General features: G+C 35.6%; 1 protein-coding gene across 1 annotated transcript in view; it reads right to left on the reverse strand.

Annotated features, from left to right (window-relative positions):
• Positions 1–16,251: 16,251 nt before the first annotated feature.
• IL5RA (interleukin 5 receptor subunit alpha) overlaps positions 16,252–25,028 on the reverse strand; it is a 50,116-nt gene continuing 41,339 nt past the window's right edge. The window contains exons 11-13 of the mRNA XM_051981060.1: positions 24,817–24,913; positions 22,951–23,035; positions 16,252–19,578 (exon numbers count right to left, since the gene is read on the reverse strand). Coding sequence (XP_051837020.1) covers positions 19,492–19,578; positions 22,951–23,035; positions 24,817–24,913 — 269 coding nt within the window. The 3' untranslated portion in view covers positions 16,252–19,491. The remainder of the gene's footprint in view (positions 19,579–22,950; positions 23,036–24,816; positions 24,914–25,028) is intronic.

Below are 25,028 nucleotides of genomic sequence, written 5' to 3' on the forward strand. Positions count from 1 at the left end.
TGACCTTTCAACCTAAGAACTTCTCATTCTACTTGAGTGACTTTCTCTGGGATGACTAGGCCATGCCCACTGGATCTATTATGAAATCTAAAATGAGAGATCACTTTCCTCCCAATGTTCCCATCATTACTTCTTTAGTAACCATTCCCTCTAACTGGTCAGAATTAGGTCAAATATAGTAGCTCTTTTATTGCTTGTCTTTTGAAAAATAAAATCATTAAGAAAGGGGTTCTTAGTTCTCTTTATGTCATGGACAGCCTGGTTAAGGCTATGTAATTTTCAGAATATTGTTGTTAAATGCTTAATATACACAGAATTACAAAGGAAGACAATTGGATTGAAAAATAATTATTTAGATAGTATATTCTTTTTTAAATTCATGGACCCCAGATTTGGTCAAGAGAGAAATCAAGAATTCATCAATTGCTGTACTTTAAGCAAGAAGCTTCCTAGTGGATATATGAATAGATGAAGTCCTTTAGCATATATACATACATACATCATGTTTCCATGCCATATTTTGTATCCAGTTCCCAAACTCATCATTTATTTGACCCCTCTCTAGTTCAATGATTTGTTATACAAGTCCACCATAATATTACTTATTTTCCTTCCATTCTTCCTCATCCAAATATAATCCATTATGTTTCCTTTCTTTGATTCATGCTTCTCTCTTCCCTCCTTCACCCACCCCACACTGGTTCATACATTATGACATAATATATAAGAAAGAGACCAGTATACAAGAAATCTGAAATGACTGTTATAAATCATAACTACTATAGAGAGGAATTCAGGGATTGAGATTGAAACAGAACAGTTTGTCTATGCTGACTCATCAATCAGGACAAACTTTTACTTTGGCTCCTAAAACTTTTCTAACATTGCAGTTATATTAAGGTAAAATCAATTTCCTTAGTCCAAAGACCATATCCCCCCATTTTGCTTTCTGACAAAGTTTTAGGGAGGCAGATACCTAGACTATTATATTGGACATTGATTCTCCCAGCCTGTCAAAGAGCAATTACAACGTACCAGTAAGGCTGTCCATTTCCAAGGAGGCGTTGTTCCTCCTTATTCTTAATGAACCATGAAGATTAAATTTTCCCCCTCCATGATTCAAATATAAACCCCCCATATTCAGCAGATTCAACATTTAGACAAAAGCCTCCTCTGCCTCTAATTGCCAATAAGAATTGTGATCTTTAGCATCGGTTGCTTCTTTCAAGATTGAAATGGCAAAAGTTTTTAGGTTTTGTTTCTTTGGTTTTTAAGACAAAAACAAACAGGTTGATTTACAGTTGAATGCCAACAGACACAAATAGTCTTGGAGATAATTTATGTGACTAGATTACATAAATATACTTCTATTGAGAGTTTTAAGTTTTAAATCTTTTTTTTTCCTTTAAGTCTTAAATCTTAAAAACATGGGCTGTGATAAAACCAAAGCCCAGAGAATTTAAGTAACTTGCACTAATTGCACAGATACTAAATAACACAAACAGAATTTGAGTTAACTTGCATTAATTTCACAGGTACTAAATGACAAGCAGAATTTGAACTCACATCCGAAGCACATCACCTTATACACAGCTATTTGGAATTAGGAGTCTTGAATACAAACTGTGTTAAATATTATCTCACAATTGCATGACTGTCACGAGGTATGCCAGGAAGTCTAGTCATTTCATTAAGTTTGAAAGAGAAACAACAAATGTAATATATGTTCATCATTTCACTTTCCAAAGCACTTCCATCAGCATTCACCCATCCCGACTCTACTGTGAGATGAATAAGGGCATATCACATTATCCTTCTTTGACAGATTGAGGAAACAATTGCACAAATAGCAGATAAGACTTGCCTACATCACATAGCTAAGTTCAGATTCCTGCTCTGGCATGCCTTCAATTCTTATATTGCTGTGGGGAAAATTGAATAAAAGCAGAAAAAAATTCTAGAGGTTCCCACAAGGAATCAGAGATATTTGTTTCATTACTGAGAAGCTCAAAAGTGGTCATAATAGGGGGGAAACAACCAAAGGTATTAATCACAAATGCTAGTCTTTTTCAGAAACATAGAATACTATGTTAACATGGTGCAATAATTTCAACAAGTGACAATGGTTCTTAACTTTGAATGTGTGAATCTATTTGATTTTTTAAAATATATTTTAATAACTATTTCAATATAATGAGTTGTGTTGGTAATGCTTTGAAGCTTCTTTTATGGATTTAAAAGCATCATTCTAAGAAGGGGTCCATAGACTTCAGCAGATTACGAAAGAAGCTCATGATACAAAAAAGGTTAAGAACTCCTGAAATAAGAACAAAGATATATGGGAGACCTGCAAAACATATATGACCTGCCTGATTCCTTCTTAGATTGACTGGCTGGCTAAAAAATTCCATTTGTTTAGATAGAAAAAATATAAATTGGCTTTTGTTTCACCGAATTCACTTTTTTTAATCTCAAGTTGGCTTATATATGAAAACATAATTTGGAGTGGGTTGGGGGGGAGGTAGGTAGCTATATGGCACAGTGGATACAGCATTGGCCCTGGAGTCAGGAAGACCTGAAAACATAATCTAAACTCAGATGCAAAGATGCTCATGTTTTATTAATCCCTTACTTTGGTAGTTAAAAGGAGAAGTCACTCTTGATTTGTTTCCTGCAGATTTTAAGGAGATATGTATTTCCATCAAATATTGAATAGTTGAGCCCCCTACCAATATCAAAAAAAAAAAAACACAATTGCCTGCAGCTTTCTTGTTTTATTCACAAAAACTCAATGTTTGACTATGAAATAGCAACTAGTCATAACATTCAATCATGATTTATTGACATAAAAACATAAAACACAGGCCATGATACTTTGCTAGCCAAAATTGGAAATCTATTTTGTCACTGATGAAACTAGTCATCTTATTTCTGCCTGTACTCTATCTTTGTTGTTGTCATTTGGTCATTTTGCATTTGTGATCCCAAATGGTTTGCGATTTCCTTCTCCAGCTAATTTTACATTTGAGGAAACTGAGGCAAATAGGGGTAAAATGACATGTCCATAATCTCACAAGTCAAGTATCTGAGACCAAATTCGAATTCACAAAGATGAGTCTTCGTGACTCCAATCAGGCATTCTATCCATTGTGCTTCACAGCTTCCCCACAAAACCTATTTTATCACTTACTAAACTAATCATTTTATTTCTGCTGGCTTTCTGATTAAAGCAGCTTTAACAAGATTGCTAACTTGAGTTTGTAGCTCATCAAGAGATTAAATAGAATGTGGTCTCACAGGATCTCAATACTTTCTTTTTTTAAGAAAAGGTTTTATTAATATGATTCATTTATACATCCGTCATTTCTGGAAATACAAGCCATCACAACATCTGCTGAGTAATCAACAAAGAAAACCATTAAATAAAATTCCCTGATGTAGGGACCACATAATGTATGAAACATTCTGCCTTGGTAGTCCCACACCTCTCTTCTGAGGAGAGAATAATCTATTTCATTATCTACTCTCCGGTTTTTTTAGTTACTAAGTATTCAGTTCTCTTTTCATGATCTTTTTCGCTTATACTGTCATAAAAATTGTATTTTTCTTTTCGTTCTGCTCACTTTGTATTCCCATATTTCTCTGAATTCTTCATATGCATCATTTGTTATTGGACAATAACATATTATTACATATATATAATATTATTAGTCCATTTTTTTCTTGTTCAGTACCATTACAAAGCATGTAATTTTTACCTTCACCATAGTGTAGTAGTGTGCACATAAGAGCTCAATTTGATCCTAACTTTATTTCTTTTTTTGGAGGCAACTGGGGTTGAATGACTTGTGCAAGACCACATAGTTAGTAAGAGTCAACTGTCTGAGGTCAGATTTGAATTCAGGTTCTCTTGATTCTAGGGCCAGTGCTCTATCCACTGTACCACTTAGTTGCCCCAACTAACTTTATTTCAAAAACACCATCACAATTGATTATCACAGTTGCCTTATAACCAAATCCAATTCATGACCAAACTATTCATAACGTTGATGATGTTACATTGTGCCAGGTCACACAATTTTGCCTAATACAGGGTATTGATAGAATCAACAAAGCCTATTGGGTAGGGTATTCCTATATAATTTTAATAGATCAGATGATTTTTTTTTTCTTTTGGGAAGAGAGGGGAGGAAGGAAAGGAATGAACAAGGATTGATTGTGTTGCCTTACAGAATTATCAAGGGATTCAATCCCTCACTATGAAGGTGGAATCATGTTCTACAAATTTTCATTTAAAGGTGAGGATGCCCTAGAGTGTAAATGATTCAAAAGTATCCTTGCTCTTCTTTTAATCCAAGAAAATGTGTCAAATGAATTATACTACCACTCTAAGTGGAATCACAAATAAGATAAACATGTATCAAAGTGCACAGAAGTTTTCAAAAACAATTACCCAAGAAGAATTCAATTCTTCAGTACTTAAATTATGCTACAAAAATTACAAAGATATTGGCATGGAGAGCCAGCCTCTCAAATTAACACAGTCCTTTACTGATCAAATGCATCTTAACTCTTACCATGTCTTCAAACATGGTTTTCAGTTCTGTTTTCATTTCAATTTTCTTTAACAAATTAGCACCTGAGGTTGGTTTAGATTTTGGTTTTTGTTTTAATTCTGTGAACAAACAGATGGTCTTTATATATGGGCAGATATCTTACCAGAAAAAGAATCTTACTTAAAATTTGGATTTTAATCGTGATTTTCTTTCCCAGCATGAGGGTTATTTCCCAAAATGAATTAGTAGCCATTAAACCTTTCTGCCTTAGTATCTATAATTAGTCTTATTGGTAAGAACAATCCTCTTAGCCATATTAAAGTCAAGAAACAATATATTTTTCAAAAAGTCCAGATGTGTTGCCCTCAGCAATGTATATCTTTTTTTTTTTTTCTTCTCATAACTGTAAAACCTGAAGGATAAAATGAGAAGATGGCAAAATGAAGGCCTGGCCTTTCTTTTTTTCAAAGACTCTATTCACATGAATATGTAAGCTGGTTAATGTCCAGCCTTAATAATGAATCTAAGATAGTATAAAGACTTTGTTCAAGGCTTTTGGATCATCAAAATAATAGATATTGGGGACAAATGTTGATCTCAAGATACCTTCCTCCTAACAGTGTCTTTAGAGGGTGTCCTAGTTGCTTCCAAAGGCCAATTCCACAATTGCTTCCTTAGTCTACTTCCATAGACCAAAGTACTTCCTTGCAAAATCATCGATGATAAAGATGTATCGAGTGCAAATAGGTGAGAGATGAGAGAGAAGAATGTAAGTGTAAAACATGACTCTGCCCTAAAGGAGCTCTTTCTAATTGGACAGATAACATAGGAACAACCAAAATAACAAAACAATGTACTACATGAAAAGTACCAAATGAGACAAAGTGACAGTATGTGATATTGGTATTCTATAGAGGGCATGATCATTGTAGAAAGGTTAAAGGTTAAAGCAATTGATCAATATTCACCTCCAAACAACCATAAAATAGCAGCCCCAAACAAATCTTGGAACACCAGAACCAGCAAAAAGATGGGATAAAACAATATAATCCAGGAAATTTGGAAGATCCACAAGAATGGTCACTCGAGTAAAAAGGGAACACAATCTAGGACAGGAAACATCCTAGCAAGCCAGCAACAAGGTCCACCTTGGTATGCCAATGGAAGCCCTAGTGCGGTGGAGGGGCAAATGCCAACACCAGATCCCCTTCAGCATAGCCAAAGGAGCAGCAGACTCCAGCTACATGAAACATCAGGAGAACCAAGATGGGCTTTGCCATAGCTCTGGGCAAATAGGAAACCTCCAGGGACCAGACCTCCATATGCCCCAGTGTAGTCCCAAACAAAGAGAGGAGAGGGGGAGCCAAGATGGCAGAGAGCAGACCCAACTCTCTGTGACTTCCTCTGACCTTCTGTCAAACCAACAGCAGATTAAGCCTCTAAACTGATCTTGGAGCCAAACAACCCACGAATATCTGTAGTATAACACATTTCGAGAAGAAGATACCTTGGAAGAACTTCAGAATAAGTTTGTTTCAATCAGGCATATCTGCCGAGCCCAGACCACAGCACAGGGAGCCCAGGACTAGGAGCTGGGGCTGGGAGTCAGCATTGCAGTTCCACGCACCTGGGAATCTTCTCTGAGCCTCTCGGACCACTCTGTCCTGGTTGCAAGCAGGTGGTTTGATAGATTTGCTACTAAAGGCAAATTATAAACCACTGAACCAAGGAAGAACAGAGGACCTAGCCAAGATTACCAGGAAATCAATCAGCATAACTGCCCCAGGGCAAATTAAAGTAGCTGTAGCTCCTTTACTTTAAACAGACCTCAAACCTTAAAAAAATGAATAAAAAACCAAAAAGAACTCTTACCATAGACAACTTTTGTGGAGAAAGAAAACAAACCTCAAATCCTAAAGTTCCTAAAAGCAAAACAACTCCAGATGAAGCCGTAAAGGGAGATGTGAGTTGGTTCTCATTTCTTAAGGCTTTCTTAGAAAATTGCATAAAAGATCTTAAAATACAGAAGAAAAATGGGGAAAGGAAATGAGATCTTTGCAAGAAGGGAAGGAAAAAGGGAAGGAAAAAGCATATAACTCCCTACAAAATAGACTTGATGAAATGGAAAAAGCATGTAATACCTTACAAAATAGATATGAAAAAGATACTAATTCATTGAAATACAAAATTTGTGAAATGGAAAAAAATTCAATGAAAAAATAATTCAATTGGCCAAATACAAAAGGAGTTAAGTAAAGGTACCTGATGAAAATAATACACTAAAAATCAGAACTGAACAAATGGAAGTAAATGACTCAATAGGACTTTAAGAATTAGTCAAACAAAAAAAAAATGGAAAAAAAAATAGAAGAAAGTATGAAATACCTCCTAGGAAAAACAACTGACCTAGAAAATAGATTTGGGAGAGACATTCTAAGGATTATTGAACTTCCTGAAAGCTATGATGAAAAACAGAATCTAGATATTATCTTATAGAAAATTAGAAAGGAAAATTGCTTTGATGTTATAGAATCAGAAGGTAAAATAGCCATTGAAAGAATTCACCAATTACATCCTGAAAGAGATCCCAAAATTAAAACCCCAAGGAATATCATGGCTAAATTTGAGAACTATCACACCAAGGCAATAGTTCTGGCAAGCAGCTAAGAAAAAAAAAATTAAATATCAAGGAGCTACAGTTAGGATTACCCAGAACCTAGCAGCTTCAACCTTAAAGGAAGGAATCTGATATTCTGAAAGGCAAAGGAACTTGGATTACAGTCAAGAATAAGCTATTCAGCTAAAATGAGCATTATCTTTCAGGGAAGAAGAGAGATATTCAATGATATAGGTGAATTTCACCTATTTTTAATGAGAAATTGAACAAAAAATTTGATCTCCAAACACAGAACCTGTTTGGAAGAGGAAATAAATTATTTAAATAGTCCCATTGTAGAAAACAAAATAGAACAAGCTATTAATCAACTCCCTAAGTAAAAATCTCCAAGGCTAAATGGATTTACATGTGAATCCTACTAAACATTTAAAGAACAATTAATTCCAATACTATATAAACTATTTGAAAAAATAGAGAAAGAAGGAATCTTATCAAATTCCTTTTATGACACAGGTACAGTGAAAATAGAGAAAGAAAATTATAATTTCCCTAATGAATATTGATGCAGAAATCTTAAATAAAATATTAGCAACAAGATTACAGAAAGTCATCCCCAGGATAATACATTATGACCAAGTAGGATTTATACCAGAAATGCAGGTCTGGTTCAATATTAGGAAAACTATTAGCATAACTAACTATATCAATAACCAAACTAATAAAAATCATATGATTATCTCAATAAATGCAGGAAAAGCATTTGATAAAATCTAATACCCATCCCTACTAAAAACACTAGAGTGTATAGGAATAAATGGACTTTTCCTTAAAATGATTAGTAGCATCTATTTTAAACTATTAGCAAGCATCATATGTAATGGGGACAAACTAGAACCATTCCTATTAAGATCAGGAGTAAAACAAGGCTGCTCACTATCACCATTACTATTCAATAATGTATTGGATTTTGTTTTGTCAATAAAAGAAGAAAAAGAGATTAAAGGAATTGGAATAGGTAATGAGGAAACCAAATTATCACTATTTGCAGATGATATGATGGTATGCTTAGAGAACTGTATAGAATCAACTAAAAAACTACTAGAAACAATTCACAACTTTAGCAAAATTGCAAGATACAAAATAAATCCATACAAATCATCACCATTTTTATATATTACCAACTAAGTTCAGCAGCAAGAGATACAAAAAGAAATTCTATTCAAAATAATTGTAGATAGTATAAAATATTTGGGAATCTATTTGCCAAGGGAAAGTCAGAAACTATATGAACACAAATACAAAATATTTTCCACACAAATAAAGTCAGATCTAATCAGTTGGAAAAATATCAATTGCTCATGGGTAGGCTGAACAAACATAATAAAGATGACAATACTACCTAAATTAATCTACTTATTTAGTGCCATACCAATAAAACTCCCAAGAAATTATTTTACAGACCTAGAAAAAATAATAATAAAGTTCATCTGGAAGAACAAAAGGTCAAGAATTTCAGGAGATTAATGAAAAAAAAATGCCAATGAAGGCGGCCTAGGTGTGCCTGATCTAAAACTATATTATAAAGCAATGGTCACCAAACCATTTGGTACTGGCTAAGAAATAGAGTAGTTGAACAATGGAATAGTTTAGGATCACAGGACAAAATAATTAATAATTATAGCAATCTATTGTTTGACAAACCCAAAGACCCCAGCTTTTGGGATAAGAACTCTCTATTTGACAAAAACTGCTGGGAAAATTGGAAACTCGTATGGAAGAAACTAGGCATTGACCCATATCTAATACCACATACCAAGATAAAGTCGAAATGGGTTCATGATTTAGCTATAAAAAGTGACATTATAAGCAAATTAGAAAAACACAGGATAGTTTACCTCTCAGGTCTGTGGAGAAGGAAGGAATTTGTGTCCAAAGAAGAATGGGAACACATAATTGAACACCAAATAGATAATTTTGACTATATTAAGTTAAAAAGTTTTTGTACAAACAAAATGCAGACAAGATCAGAAGGGAAACAATAAATTGGTAAAACATTTTTACATTTAAGGGTTCTGATAGAGGCTTCATTTCTAAAATATTTAGAGAATTGACTCAAATTTATAATAGTTCAAGCTATTCGCCAATTGATAAATGGTCAAAGGATATGAAGAGACAATTTTCAAATGAAGAAATTGAAACTATTTGTAGCCACATGTAGAGCCAATGCTCTAAATCATTATTGATCAGAGAAATACAAATTAAGACAACTCTGAGATATCACTACACATCTGTCAGATTGGCTAAGATGACAGTAAAAGATAATGATGAATGTTGGAGGGGATGTGGGAAAACTGGGGCACTGATACATTGTTGGTAGAATTGTGAATGCATCCAACCATTCTGGAGAGCAGTTTGGAACTATGCTCAAAAAATTATCAAATTCAGCATACCATTTGACCTAACAGTGTTACTACTAGGATTATATCCCAAAGAGATTTTAAAGAAGGGAAAGGGATCCATATGTGCAAAAATGTTTGTGGCAGCCTTTTATGTAGGTGCCCATCAGTTGAAGAATGCCTGAATAAATTATGGTATATGAATGTCATTATTGTTCTATGTACATTATTGTTCTATAAGAAATGACCAGCAGGATGATTCTTAAAGCCCTGGGAAGATTTACACGAACTGATGCTAAGTGAAATGAGCAGAACCAGGAGATCAACAAGCTTATATGATGATTAATTCTGATGGGCGTGACTCTTTCCAACAAAGATGATTGATACCAGTTCCAATAATGAAGAGAGCCATCTACATCCAGAGAGAGAACTGTGAGAACTGAATGTGGATCATAATATAACATTCTCACTCTTTTTGTTGTTGTTCACTTGTATTTTGTTTTCTTACTCATTTACTCTCCTTTTTTATCTGTTTTTTTTTTGTACAGCAAGAGAATTGTATAAATATGTTTACACATATTTGATTTAACATATATTTTAACATGTATAACATATATTGGATTGCTTGCCATTTAAGGGACAGGGTGGGGGAAGGAGAGGAAAATCTGAAACACACAGTTATGCAAGGGTCAATGTTGAAAAATTATCTGTGCATATATTTTGAAAATAAAAAGCTTTTTCAAAAAAAAAAAAAAAACAGGCAGCCTCCAGGGGCCAAACTTTCTATGCTTCAGTGTAGCCTCAAGGAAATTCAGAAACACCCCATCAATTTCAGCATATTCTAGATACCAGCACTAGGACACCACCTTATCACCAAATAAGTTGGCAAATTACTGCAGCCTCCAGCAGCACCAACCATACTCCATCCCATTCCCTCACCACAGCACCAAACACAAGAGTCCCTCATGGCCTCAAGGCAACATCAATAAAGCACCACATAAATAGTCAGGGTCTGTAATCACTGGCACAAGAAACCTGATTCAGTGCCTTTCCACCCTAGAGAGCAGAGCTAAAATTTAAAACAAAGGAAAGGAGTTTAAAAAAAAAAAGACAAAAAGAAAGAAGGAAACTGAACATAAAAAGCCATTTTGGTAAAAGTGAAGTTCAAATCACAAACTCAGAAGAGGACAACAATGTTAAAACACTTATAGGCAAAACCTCAGAGAAAAATGAGAAGTAATCTCAAGTCCAGAAAGAACTCATGGAAGAGCACTCAAAAAAGTGCTTAAAAATCATGTAGAAAGATAGAAGAAAAATTGGGAAAACAATGAGAACGATGCAAGAGAATAATGAAAAAAGAGTCAACAGCTTGGAAAAAGAAAACAACTCCTTAAAAAGTACAATTGGTCAAAAGCAAAAAAAAAGTACAAAAGCTAACTGGGGAAAACAACTCCTTACAAGTTAGAAGTAGACAAGTGGAAGCTAATAACACCATGAGATATCAAGAATCAATCATAAAAATTCAAGAGAATAAAAAAAATTTTTCTTATTTGAAATACCTCATGGGAAAAACAACTGACCTAAAAAATAGATCCAAGAAAGATATGTCTGCATCATTGGACTGCCTGAAAGTTATAATCAAAAGGGATACTTGGACAGCATATTGCAAGAAATTGTCTAGTAAAATTACCCCACTACCTTGGAACCAGAAGGTAAAATAGACAATGAAAGAATCCACTGATCACCTCAGGAAAGAAAACCCAAAATAAAAATTCCAAAAGCCAAATTACACAACTATCAGGTCAAGGAAAAAGTACTGCCTATGGCCAGATATAAACAATTCATATGTTGGGGAATCACAATCAGTATTACACAGTACTTAGCAGCTACAATATTAAAGAATCAGAACTCATGGAAAATGATATTCTGGAAGGCAAAAGAGGTATGACTACAACTAAGAATCACTTACCCAATAAAATTAAGCATAATACTTTAAGGGGGGGGGGGGAATGATCATTCAATGAAATAGAAGAAATTATAATTTTCACAAGAAGACCAGAAGCAACCAAAAAATGATCTCCAAAATTTGATTTGAAAGTCCAAAAGAAGCTTTAAAAGGGAAAAAAGGAAAAGAAAACAAGGAATCCAATGGAGTTAACTGTTTATATCTCTACATGTAAAGATGATACTTGTAATTTTTTTTAAAGGTATCACTATCCAAGACAATCCCAATAGACTTTGGATAAAAAAAATCTCATCTGCATCAGAAAAAAACTATGAAAGATTGAATGCAAATCAACACATGTTATGTTCACTTCTTTTTTTATTTGTTTTTTTTTCCTCTTCCATGTTTTTTTTTCCCTTTTTCCCTTTTGTTCTGATTTTTCTCACTCAACATGATTAAAGCAATGTGTGTTAAAAATAACTTTTTTTTAAAGTTACCACTAATACTACAATTGGAAGGGATATATAAGAAGATGTGATGTAAGGTATATAAGATATGAGGGATTGACATAAAAAAGAACTAAGAAATGAGAAAGAGCATACTGGGTGCAGAGGAGGGGATAAGTAGAATGAGGTAGATTATTTTACATGAAGAGGGATAAAAAAAACCTATTACAATGAAAAAAGTGGGGAGGGGTCAATGGGCATGGCTTAAACCTTACATCAATATTAGCTCAAAAAGTGAACAAGATACACGAGTTGAATATAGAAATCTATCTTACTCATCGGGAAAGAGAGAGGAGAATATTAAATAAAGGAGAAGGGAGGACCCTGACAAAACAGAGAGCAGATTGGGGGAGATAGTAGACAGAAGTAAAACACTGTTATAGTGAAAAAGGCTGAGAGAGAGGATAAACAGGAGGAAAGATAGGATGGAGGGAAATATACAGTTAGTAATTGAAATTGTGAATGTGAATGGGATAAACTCTCCCATAAAACAGAATCCAAGAGGAAAGGGAAAAAATCAAAATCCTACAACATGTTGCTTACATGAAACACACTTGAAGCAAGAGACATACACAGAGTAAAGGTAAGGGACTATAGCAGAATATACTGTGCTGCAGATGAAGTAAAAAAATTAAAAAGCAGAGGTAGCAGTCTTGATCTCAGACAAAACAAAATCAAAAATAAAGATAAATAGCTAAAAGAGAAAAGGAAGGAAACTGTCTCTCAGTACCACAGATAATGAAGCAATATCAATACTAACCATATGTGCACTAAGTGTACAGCATCCCAATTTTTAAAGGAGAAGTTAAATGAGTTACAGGTTCATGACTGAATAAGAGATAGCATTACAAAATATAAAATAGATGATTTTGAATTTATTAAATTAAAAAGCTTTTGCACAAACAAAATTAATACAACCAAAATTAGAGGGAAAGCAAAAAGATGGAAAACAATCTTTACAGCATTCTGATAAAGGACTCATTTCTCAAATATACAGAGAAGTCAACTTTATAGGAATACAGGCCATTCCCCAACTGATAAATGGCCAAAAGATATGGACAGATAGTTTTCAAATGAAGAAATCAAAACAATCTATAGGCATGTAAAGAGGTGCTCAAAACCACTATTGATTAGAGAAATTAAAATTAAAATAACTCTGAGATACCATCTCCCACCTCTCAGACTGGCTAATATGACAAAAAAAAAAAAAGGAAAATTATAAATGTTGGAGATGATAGGCAGAAATTGGGGCATTAATACATTGTTGGTGGAGTAGTGAACTGATCCAACCATTCTGGAGAATAATTTGGAACTATGCCTAAAGGGCTATAAAACTGCATGCCTTTTGATACAACAATATCACTAATAAGTCTGTACCCCAAAAAGATCATTAAAAAGGGAAAATGACTTACATATGCAGAAATATTTATAGCAGCCTTTTTCATGGTGGCAAAATATGAGATATTGAGAAGATATATGTTCATTGATTGGGGAATGGCTGATCAATCTGCAGTATATCAATATAATGGAATACTATTCTGCAATAAGAAATGATGAGCAAGTAGATTTCAGAAAAATCTGGAAAAACTTGTATGAACCAATGCAAAGTGGAAATGAGCAGAATCAGGAAAACATTACATGCAGTATTAGCAATATTATGTGATGATCAACTATGAAGATTCAGCTCTTCTCAGCAACACCTCAGTACCTAGCAAGAGCTTATGAAATGATTGATAGATTGATCTGAAAAATCAGGAGATCCTTTTCATAGTGCTTAGAGAATAGAAAAACTCAAGTCCTTGTGGATTTACAATTTAGGGAAGGATGGTCTCAGAAACATAGGAAAAGGAACTGTCTGCCTTCATTAATATCTACCTTTCAATGTTTGATTATACTCTTACTACAAAAAAAGCTTTCTAGTGAGAAAGTGGAAAAGAATAGGAGAAAGGGATTGTTGAAAGAGATGGTATATACAGACACAGTATATCTTCATATCCATATATGTGTATGAGTGTGTGAATGAAAATTTTAAATCATATACAAAAGGAAGGGAAAAAAAATGCTGAAAAAGAAATCTCGACAAGCAAGGTGATTTTGTAACTACTTTAACTTATGTGTTAAAAATAACTAAGTTCATAATTTCGACTATAATGTTTTGTTTTTTTTTTCCCTTACTGTGTGTTTCTCTTTTGAATGGGCTGATAGCTGGCACAATGAAGATCACTGGATCTGAAATCTAGTAGTCCTAAATTCAAAGTCTACATCAAACACCTATTAGCTCTATGCCTCTGGGCAAGGTACTCAATCTCTTCAGTCTCAGTTTCCTCATCTGTGTCAGATGACAATAGCATCTATCTTCAGGGTTTTTGTGAAAATTAACTAAAATTGACATGTAAAGCCCTTTGAAAACCATAAAGTGCTTTGTCTTTTCAACTGTTTCACTCATGTCTAAATCTTGGTGATCCCATTTAGGATTTTCTTGGCAAAGATAGTGTAATGCCATTTTCATCTCCAGTTCATTTTACAGATGAGGAAACTGAGGCAACCAGGGTTAAGTGACTTTTTTTAGAGTCACACAACTAATATGTCTGAGACTGGATTTGAACTCAGTCTTCCTAACAATGCAAGCTATTATTTAAATATCACATTTCTTGATGTTAGGCTCATAATTTAAAAAAAAAAAAAAGATCCCAAAAAATTAAGGGAGGAAAAGAAAAGACTTGTCCTCTGCCTGAGCAGCTTGTTTTTACCTATTTTGGCAAGTTAAGAAAAAATAAAATCTGACATTCCATGTCCCAGCACAAGGATGACAGACACCAAGCAGGGCATCCTCAGGATGGATTTTTTTTAAGGTTTTTGGGCTTTTTAGGATTTTTGTTCTCTGTTCCTTTCCAGGTGCCTGCTGTTCCCACATTATCCCTTGGTGCCCAGGGACTCTATTGTACATCCTGACTCAGACATACATCCTACTGTCATTTACATCCCCCCCAAAGGTCCCCAATCCAAACTTTATTATGTTGGGTCTTATCCCGTAAGGCTCTTGTCTCTGCTCTATGTACAATAATATAAATATCCCTAACAAAATACTAAATTATCTATTATTCCTCTCAGAATCTTGATCAATTAACAAGCATTTATTAAATACCTTCTATATATCAAGCACTATGCTAGACCTAAGGAAAAAAACAAAATGAAAAAAATTCTTGCCCTCACAGAGCTTTCAATCTAGCTTAGGGAAATATATACAAATATAGATCAATGCAAATATAAGTACAAAATCAATATATGATAATTAATGGGAGTGACAATGGAAGCTTTTGAAAGTTGGAGGGATCAAGAACAGTTTCCTGTAAAGAGTGGAACTAAAGCTGAATCATAACTAGACATTCTAAGATGCTGAGCTTTTAACTGAATACATTCCAGGTATGGGGGACAGTCAGTTCAAAGAATGGAGAAAGGAGTTGAATGATTGTGTAAAAGGAACTGTTAAAAAAAATTGACTGATAAATAGTGTTTATGAAAGGAAATAAGTTCTAATAGTTTGGAAAGGTACAGTGGGGCCAGTCATTACAGGCTTGAAAGCTATATGGGGGAGTTTATATAATATAAATTTCTGATCACCTGATGTCACTTTAGGAAAATCAGTTTTGCAGCATGCTACTACTCTAGCTAAAAAGTACATGTCTCCAAAATGCAATGGGAGAAATTTCCTGCATCATTCTTAGATTGACAAGTAAAATATTTGGGGGGGGGGGGCAGAAGGGCCTGTTGGTGTTCCTAAAAATAACTACTTTCAACCAATTCTAAACCCTTTCTCCAAAACTGTCCAGATCAAAGTAGGGAGCAGATCCCACCAAATTCTTATTTCCTGCTTATTCCTATGGGAACTTATAGGGTCACTGCATTTAGAGTTGGTAAAGATCTTTAAGTTTGACTAGTCATTTTACAGATGAGAAAACCAAGATTACTTATTGAAATAATCTTCCAGATAGTAAGTAGTAAGTAGCAAATCTAGGATAGGGTTTTTCCATTCCACACTTCTTTTCTCCTTTAAATTGACCAGTAGTTTGACACCATGTCATAAAGATTTTTGATTTGGCCATTGCTTGTCATCAAAAATATAAGAAATATAGTTTAACCTTCCATGCAAATGTGAACTTCTGTTTGTTCCCCTGATTCCTCTTCTTCTTAAGCTTCTTTCTTATTTGAATAACTCTAATTGAAGCCCAGCTGTTTAAATCATTATTGGTAGCTTTATTAACATAATACATTCTTCAAAGAAAACTCTTTTCTCCTTTTTGATAAATGGTGATTTTCTCAAAACATACACAACTTCATATGCAGATACATATATATGTATATGTAGATACATATATAATACATTAACTTCAAATAATGCCTTCATTCTTGCTATCCAAAAAACTATTCTTTTTTTTAATATTTAAATTTTTCCTAATACATGTAAAAATAATTTTTACATTTAAAAAACTTTGACTTCCAAATTCTCTGTGTCCCTTCTTTCCCTCCCCCTGGAAGGTAATCAATTCAATACATATACAGTGATATCAAATATACTTCCATATCAGTCACATTATGAAAGAAAACAGACCAAAAAACAAATAAAGTTTTTTTAAAAATATGTTTCAATCTACATTCAAACTTCATCATTTTTTTTTCTGGAAGTGAATAAATAGCATTTTTCATCATTAAGTCCTTTAGAATTCTTTGATCATTACATTGTTGAGAATAGCTAAGTTATTTATATCATACAACTTTGATTTTATTATAGACGATGTTCTGGTTTTTCTCACTTCACTTTGCATTGATCCATGTAAGTCTTTCCAGGTTTTTCTGAAAGCATACTGCTCACCATTTCTTATAGCACTATTACATTTCATCATAATCATATACCAAAACTTGTTTAACCATTTCCCAACAAATGGTAAGATCCTCAATTTCTAGTTTATTACCATTGCAAAAAGAATTGCTAAAAAAAAAAAAAAAATTTTTTTTTGTACCACTAGGTTCTTGTCCTTTTAAAAAAAAAAAAAATCTCTTTAGAATACAGATTCAGTAGTAGTGGTATTGTTGACTCAAAGGGTATGTGCAATTTTGTAGCCCTTTGGGCATAGTATTAAATTGCTTTCCAGAGTAGTTAGTCAGTTTACAACTTTACCAACAAAGCATTAATGTCCCAAATTTCTCACATTCCCTCCAACATTTGTAATTTTCATTTTCTGTCACTTTATAGTGACAGAATTCTGAGTTGTTTTAATTTGGATTTCTCTAATCAATAGTAATTCAGGACATTTTTATGTAACTGTAGATAATTTTGATGTTTTCTTCTGAAAACTGCCTTTTCATATCCTTTGATTATTTAGCAATTGGGAAATCATTTGTTTTCTTATAAAATTGCCTCCATTCATTATATATTTGAAAAATGATGCCTTTTTCAGAGAAACTTACTGTAATCCTCCCTACCCCCACTTCCTCTTTCCTTCCAATCTTGTTTCACTTGGTTTTGTCTGTGCAAAATCTTTTAATTTAATGTAACCAAAATTATCCATTTTATATCATATAATGCTTTCTATCACTAGTTTGGTCATTGTTTTTTCCCTTATTTGTAATCTGAAAGCTAAACTATTTCATTTTCCCCTAGTTTGCTGATGGTATCACTCTTTATGTCTAAATCATTTAATCCACTCTGCTCTTTGCTTCTGCTTTATGAATGAGTTCATCCTATTCACATTCACAGTTAGGATTACTGTATATTTCCCTCCATCCATTTTTTTTTTCCTATTTACCATCTCTCTCCTTTCATCCTTTCCGTATTCAAAAGTATTTTGCTTCTGACCTTGCTTCCCTAAATCCACATTCTCTTCAATCAATCTCCCATATTTTTTTTTCTTTTATCTCCTTTGCCTGTAGGATAAGATAGAGTTCTATGCCCAATTGAGTGTGCATGTTATTTCCTCTTTTAGGCAATTCCAATGAAAGTGAGCTTCAAACACTGTCCAACCTTCCTGATTTTTCCCTCTTATTTTTGCCTCTTTTATGTGAGATAATCTATAACATTCTATTTCTCCCTTCCACTTCCTCCAGGAGCCTCCCTCTTTCTCATCCTTTAATTTTTTTTGGATATACCATTACAATCAACTCATACCCATCCCCTTGTTGTATACTCTAACTACCTTAATAATGATTAAGTTTTTAGGAGTTACAACTATCATCTTTTCCATATAGGAATGTAAACAGCCTAATCTTATTAATTCCCTTATGATTTCCTTTTCTATTTATCCTTTTATGCTTCTCTTCAGTCTTTTATTTGAAAGTAAAATGTTCTATTCATTATGGTCTTTTAATCAGGAATGCTTGAAAGTCTTCTATTTCATTAAATGTCCACTTTTCCCCCTGAAGGACTATACTTAGTTTGGCCAGGTAGGGGATTCTCTGTTATAATCTTAACTCCTTTTTCCTCCAGAATATCATATTCCAAATCTTTTGATTCTTCCTGTAAAAGCTGCTAAATTTTGTGTTATTCTGACTGTGACTCCATGATATTTGAATGTCTTCTTTAATTGCTTGTCATATTTCTTTTTGACCCAGTAGCTCTGAAATAGGGCTACAATATTCCTGGGAGTTTTCATTCAGCCTTATCTTTCAGAAGATAATCAGTGAATTCTCACAATTTCTATTTTACTTTGTGATTCTAAGATATTGTGGCACTTTTCTTTAATAATTTCTTCAAATGTCTAGGTTTTTTATTCCAAATAGTTTTTAGATCAATAATTATTTATCTCTACTCAATCTATTTTCTAGGTCAGTTCCTGACAATTTTCCAAGTCATCTTGGGCCACATAATTGTTTCCCTTTATCTTTTTATTAACTCTGAATTAATTAATTAACTCAGAATTCATTTAATATTGTTTGGAGGGACATTTGGAGAGCTCAGGTAAGTCTCCATCTTTATTCCTTAATCTTGGTTTCATCCTGCTACCCTGACCATTTTAGGCTTATAGAACAAATATGTGTACACATAAAGGAATACAGTCCCCATGACTCTGAGACATAAAAAACTACTTTTTCATAGTAAGCAGGCCATTTTTACAGAAGCGAGACCAGCAGACAGTTTCTTCCTGGGGCCTTTGGCTGAGTCCTGCCAAAGAGAATGTCTGCTTTGGCACCACAACAACAAAAAGTTCCATTTGCATCAGAAATCTGTAGATCAAAATATTGAAAGCAGCTGACTTGCCCTGGGCATCTTCAGTCTCTGTACTATGGCCACAGAGAGATAGACTAAAGAGTCTCAATCAAAAAGAAAAAAGGAGTTAGGCGGATGGGATTGTGGTATGCCACTTGAAATCTGAAGACCAAGATGCCCAAAGGAAGGCTAAATCCCAGAGGATCAGCCCATTAATCTTTGCCTCTCCTGGTATGGCTCAGAGCATTTCTTAGTTTACATCAGCGAATATCAGAATACAGAATCATCCAAATTATCCAATCCAGGGTATTCCACATAACTTATGGCTTCAATTTCTGTTTCACCAGACCTGCTTTTCTGGAAAACAAATATTAGGAAATATAATTATTTATTTTGCCATCAATCCCTTGAAAGAAAGCCTCTAAAAACATCCTAGCTATTCACAAGACTGCTCACACAGCGTGGTTTCAGAGGTGCTGGTATGCCTTCTTTAAGAGAAACACAAATAATGCACTATATGCCAGTGAAATTTATTTACCTTTTCCATGCAATAATATAGCAATAATAATTCCATACACAATTCTAGCAATAATAGAACTTTTGAATTAGGATCAGACTAGAGCTTGAAGAAACTTTGATGGTCCTCTAGTCCCCTCGCTTTACCCATTAGAAAATGGAGGATTTTTGAAACTGAAGTGACTTGTCCACAGTCACACACATTATTAGATCATAGATTTGAAGCCAGAAAGAACCTGGTCTGGTCATCTCATTTGAAAGAGAGGAACTAAGGCCCAGAGAGACTTTGTCCACAATTACACAGGTAGTAATTACACAAGTACACAGTAGCCTCTGAACACAGCAGCAATTCATTCACAGAACGATGCTACTTCCCTACATTTGGGAGGAATCATCAACCAGATTCAAAGCTTATTTTAACATTTAGAAAAAATAATATATTTGACATCTACTGGTCATCCTGCCATCTAGGGGAGGGAGTGGGGAGAAAGAGGGGAAAAATTGGAACAAAAGGTTCAGCAATTGTTAATGCTGTAAAATTACCCATACATATAACTTGTAAATAAAAAGCTATTAAAAAATTAAAAAAAAAAGATTAAAGACATACTCAGAGGAAAAAAAACATTTAGAAAAAAACATTCCTGTAATAGTGATTAAAGTCAAGATGTCGGGGAGGGAGGAGATGTGCCTCTCTTGGCTCCCCGGGCTTCCTCAGCTCACATCTGACATTCTGCAGGAGACCTTTCCCAGACTCTCTTCATCCCCTTCCAGGACCTTCCCATTAAGATTCCATCTCCTTTGAATATATCTCCTTATTTACATATTCTCTCTCCTATTAGAATGTAAATTCCTCCAGGGAAGGCTAAGACAGAATTTTTGCTTTTCTTTGTATCTCTGGCACATTCTAAGCACTTAATAAATGCTTGTTAATTGAGGAGAGATGAAAGACTCATAGAATCACACACTTTAAGGCTGGTGAAGATCATTTAGTCCAAAACCTTCGTTTGGCCAAAGGGAATATCGAAGATCAGAAAACGTAAGTGACTGTCCAAGATTACACAGTAAATCACAGTCAGGAGTGGAGCCTTTGGAGTCTTTCATCTGAATGATACAAAACCAACCGGTTTCTCAGTGAAATCTAACAGGCAAAAACTTATTTGACAAATCCTTAGCCTGAGAGAGCTCTTGGAAGGCAGAGATCCCCAAAGCCCACGACTGCCTCCAGTGCTACGCTGGGATGCCAGTTGTAATTAGAAATGATCAGTGTCTCTCCACATCTCCTCTCCTTCCCAGTGCTTTCTAGCTGATTCCTCCTGGGCTGGAGTCTGTACTGCCAAAGCTGCTGGCACAAACTGGCACTGGCTGGGCCCCCTCCTTCCTCAATTGACAGTGGAGCTAACTCAAGTTGGACCAGAGCCCCATGGAGGTGATGGCTTTGGGTGAAGGTGGAAGCAGTTGGGAGAGTGGAGGAGGGGAAGACCACATATGGGAAAGCTGGAATTGGTTCTACCACGTTTCTGGTAACTGGAGAATTTCAGTCCTTTGGGCACATTGCAACATTCAATTCCCTCATTTTACTTGTTCCTTTTTTTTTTTCTCTTTAATTGCTGAGGCTGTTTAATGGAAAGAACAACATGGCAAAGGGATAAGATGCCCTGGGAAGCCAGGTTAGGCTTAGCTCTAACATTAATATTTGCTATTTGCTTATGCTGAAATCCGCTTGTTCCTCCCCAGGTCAGGTTATTTTGAACAGATGCTTTTACTTTTAATTAAAAACAAACCATGAGCTTATCTAATAAGCTTTTAAGCCTACTCCTTTTGCTATCAATAGGAACCACTCGTTTTCTGTGGGGAAATCAGATACAAGCATTAAAATGACCCATTAAGAGGCTCAGACACAGGACTTAAGTTTGTTGCTCGCATCCCCCATGGTTCTTAGGAGAATGCAGGTCAGGTCCAAGAGCAATCTGAAAACAACTCGGAAGGGAGGTCACAAAGCTGCTCAGCAGCGGACTCAGCCACTAGGCTTCCTTTCCCCCATTCTGCAGACAGTTTTGTCTGAGCTGAGTGAGTCCTGCCCAAACAAAGGATGCAGACAGAGCAGGGACAAGCGTGTGCTGGATTCTGCCCAGGACACTGCCTCCGGTCTCTGTGATCTTGGCTCGGACACCCCTGGGAGGAAGGGGGATACAAGGTCCTGCCAAAGGGGTGAACACTTCCTGGCTGACCTTGCGCACAAACTCTAAAGGTCTGTTGGATGAATGATGAATGGGCTGGACAGAGGCCTTGTGCCCCCTTCCCCAAGCAGTGAATGGGACAGAAGTTGTGAAAGTCAGTGAAAGCCCTTTACCCACTCACAGATAGCAGATGCTACATGGGAAGGTGGAGAGAGGGCCATTCCCGATACTTATTAGCTGTGGGACCTTATTATACAAGTCACTCAACCTGTTTACCTTAGTTTCTCATTTGCAAAATGAGGTAGTTGAAAAGATCTTTAATTCAAAAATCTAGGCCTCAGATACTGTGTCTGCAACTTACAATGAGTTAGTCTAGGAATGGGAAAAGGAGAAAGCAATTCGCTAAATTATTTAACTGAAAGGACCATGTGATCCCATTAAAGTATTCCCTACAAAGGAGGTAGGGGGGGTGGGGGTGGGTCTGTCTGTGTGTACACGTGTGTGTGATAGACAGAGACAGAGACACAGAGACAGAAACACAGAGAGACAAAGAGAGACAGAAACAGAAAAAGAGAGAGAGATGGAGACACAAAGACACAGAGAGAAGAGAGACAGAAACAGAGAGAAGAGAAACCAAGAGAAAAGAGAGATAGAAACAGAGAAAGATAGAGAAAAAACAGAAAGGGGAGAGAAGAGAGACAGAGAGAAAGACAGACAAAAACAGAGAAAGAGAGATAGAAAGATGGAGGGAAACAGAGACAGAGACAGAGAGAAGAAAGACAGAAAGTCAGAGATGGAGAGACAGAAAGAGAGAGAGAGAGCAGACAGAAAGTCAGAGATGGAGAGAGACAGAAACAGAGAGAGAGACACAAAGACACAAAGACACAGAGAGAAAAGAAATAGAAACAGAGAGAAGAGAAACTGAGAGAAAAGAGAGAGAGAGGCACACAGGTGTCCCCCAAACCGAAGGTATTATTTCAGTAAACAGCCCAAGTATTCCTAAGAAGGCTAGATCTCAAAACTCTTCAGAAGTTACCTCATAAATGTTGCTTATGAAGAGATCCTTAACTTTGCTGTTTGGTCTTGGAATGGGAGGAAACAATTTGGTCCATACATGGCAGCTGAAAGAGAAGTAAAGGAGAGGGTTTTTAAATTAAAAGTTTTTTTCCCCAAAAAAACACATGCATAGATAAATTTCAACATTAACCCTTTGCAAAACCTTGGGTTCCAATTTTTTTTTCTCTTCCCTTCCCTCCACTCCTTTCCCTAGACAGCAAGTAATCCAATATATGTTAAACATGTGCAATTAAAAAAGAGATTTTTAAAGTGGGCCACTTGTTCTGTGCTCTAGAAACAGCCCTTACAAGGTACCCACTATGACAAACACCAGCATTCTGTCTACTCAGAACCCTTCTTGACCAGGACCACCACAAATAGCTGACACACACACCACAGTGGAGATACTCGGAGGCAGTAAGGTACAAGTGGAGAGAGGGCTAGCCCAGGGAAACCTGAGGCAAATCCTGCCCCTGATACATAAGGATTGTGTGACTCTGGACAAGACCTTGGGCTGCAAGGAAAACAAAAGCCAGTCTTCACTGGTAAGGTGAATGTCCTCATGTAGGAGCTCTCTATGAGCCTGGTCCCTGACCTTTCAGATGCCTTAACTCAGTGTGATGCTCACAACCTCACTATGAAGGAGACATTGCTGTTCTGACCAGCCCAATGGCTTCACCATTATAGGACGCTCTCAGAACCAATTTAAATCATCATTATTATTTCTTTGGACTCAGAGAGGTTCATCTACTCACCCATGGTCACACAGCTAGTACCACAGAGAGATACAACTCAGATTATCTAACTGAAGGTAATAAACAATAGCTACCAGTACATCAACAGTGATAGTTGATATCCCTTGTGCTGACCTATAAATATTACAATGTCCTTCTAAACCACACAAGAAAAATTAAATTATATTCAGAATTCTCATGTGAATACTTGAAAATCATATATGGAAAGCTTCTGATAATATCTATATCAGATGAATCATAACAGCCCATTCTGAACTACACCAATGTACTGTGCATTCCCTGTAGGAATAATGCAAGAACTTATTAATTAATAACGGTAAAATTGTTCAGAAACATAATCATCTCTGCAAATGCCATTTTCAGAAATCACAGGAGGCCTAAAAGGGAGAACCTTCTCATATATGCTGAATGGCACATGCTACTGAACCCCAGTTTCTAGGCCTGGGAGCAGGATTATTTGAAATTATTTGGGAAAATGGGACAAAAAAAAATCAGCATATTCTTCTCTGACATCTAGATTCTCTTCATATATGCAAGTTATCACAGGAAACATGGCTCATGTGCAATTAGCCACTCAGGGACAAAAGGGCCAGGGAGTCAGCAAATGCCTACCCAAGTCCAAAGTAATCACATGGCCGTGTCAAGGGGGTCTTGTTATTTCAGCTCACAGTGCAGGGAGCCGACTATGCCGAAAAGACCATCTGCCATGTAAAAAGGCCCTCCAAAAAAGGCAACAAAGAATGTAAGGGAAGTCAGCAAAGAAATCAAGAGCTGCTTGAATAATTTACAGGCCTTCACAAAAATTACCACACTATTAACAAATTCAAGGGCAGATCTTTACTGGCTCCCAGCAGCTTCCTGGTGCTTGTGTCTCTATAGATCAGCTATTGATTCTCTCCCTCTTGTTTATACAACAGTAATCTCCTCTGAAAACAGGCCCAGAAAAGACCCACAGATGACCAGTTTGGATGCCTTGCCTTTCTGTGCATGCAATCGTTTCTTTAGAGGATGAGAGTAATGGGTGATGGGTGGGCAAAAAGCCAGTGTTATGCTGCACCATTGCCCTGAGAACAAGCCCACGAGATACCTACATTCGACATATAAAGAAGAGACTCAACAGAAGAAAGCAGAATGTGGCCATGAGCACCGACAAAAGCCATTCTGTCATAGGGGTCGGTTCATTTTCTCCTGCGCAAGAGAAAGGGGAGAACATTATTTATTGCATTGGGAACATTAAGCTAAAAAAACCATTTAAAATTATCTTTAAAAACAAATAAATGAATGAATCGCTTTCGCTGGAAGA

The sequence above is a fragment of the Antechinus flavipes genome, chromosome 1, assembly GCF_016432865.1.
Source record: "Antechinus flavipes isolate AdamAnt ecotype Samford, QLD, Australia chromosome 1, AdamAnt_v2, whole genome shotgun sequence".
NCBI lineage: Eukaryota > Metazoa > Chordata > Mammalia > Dasyuromorphia > Dasyuridae > Antechinus > Antechinus flavipes.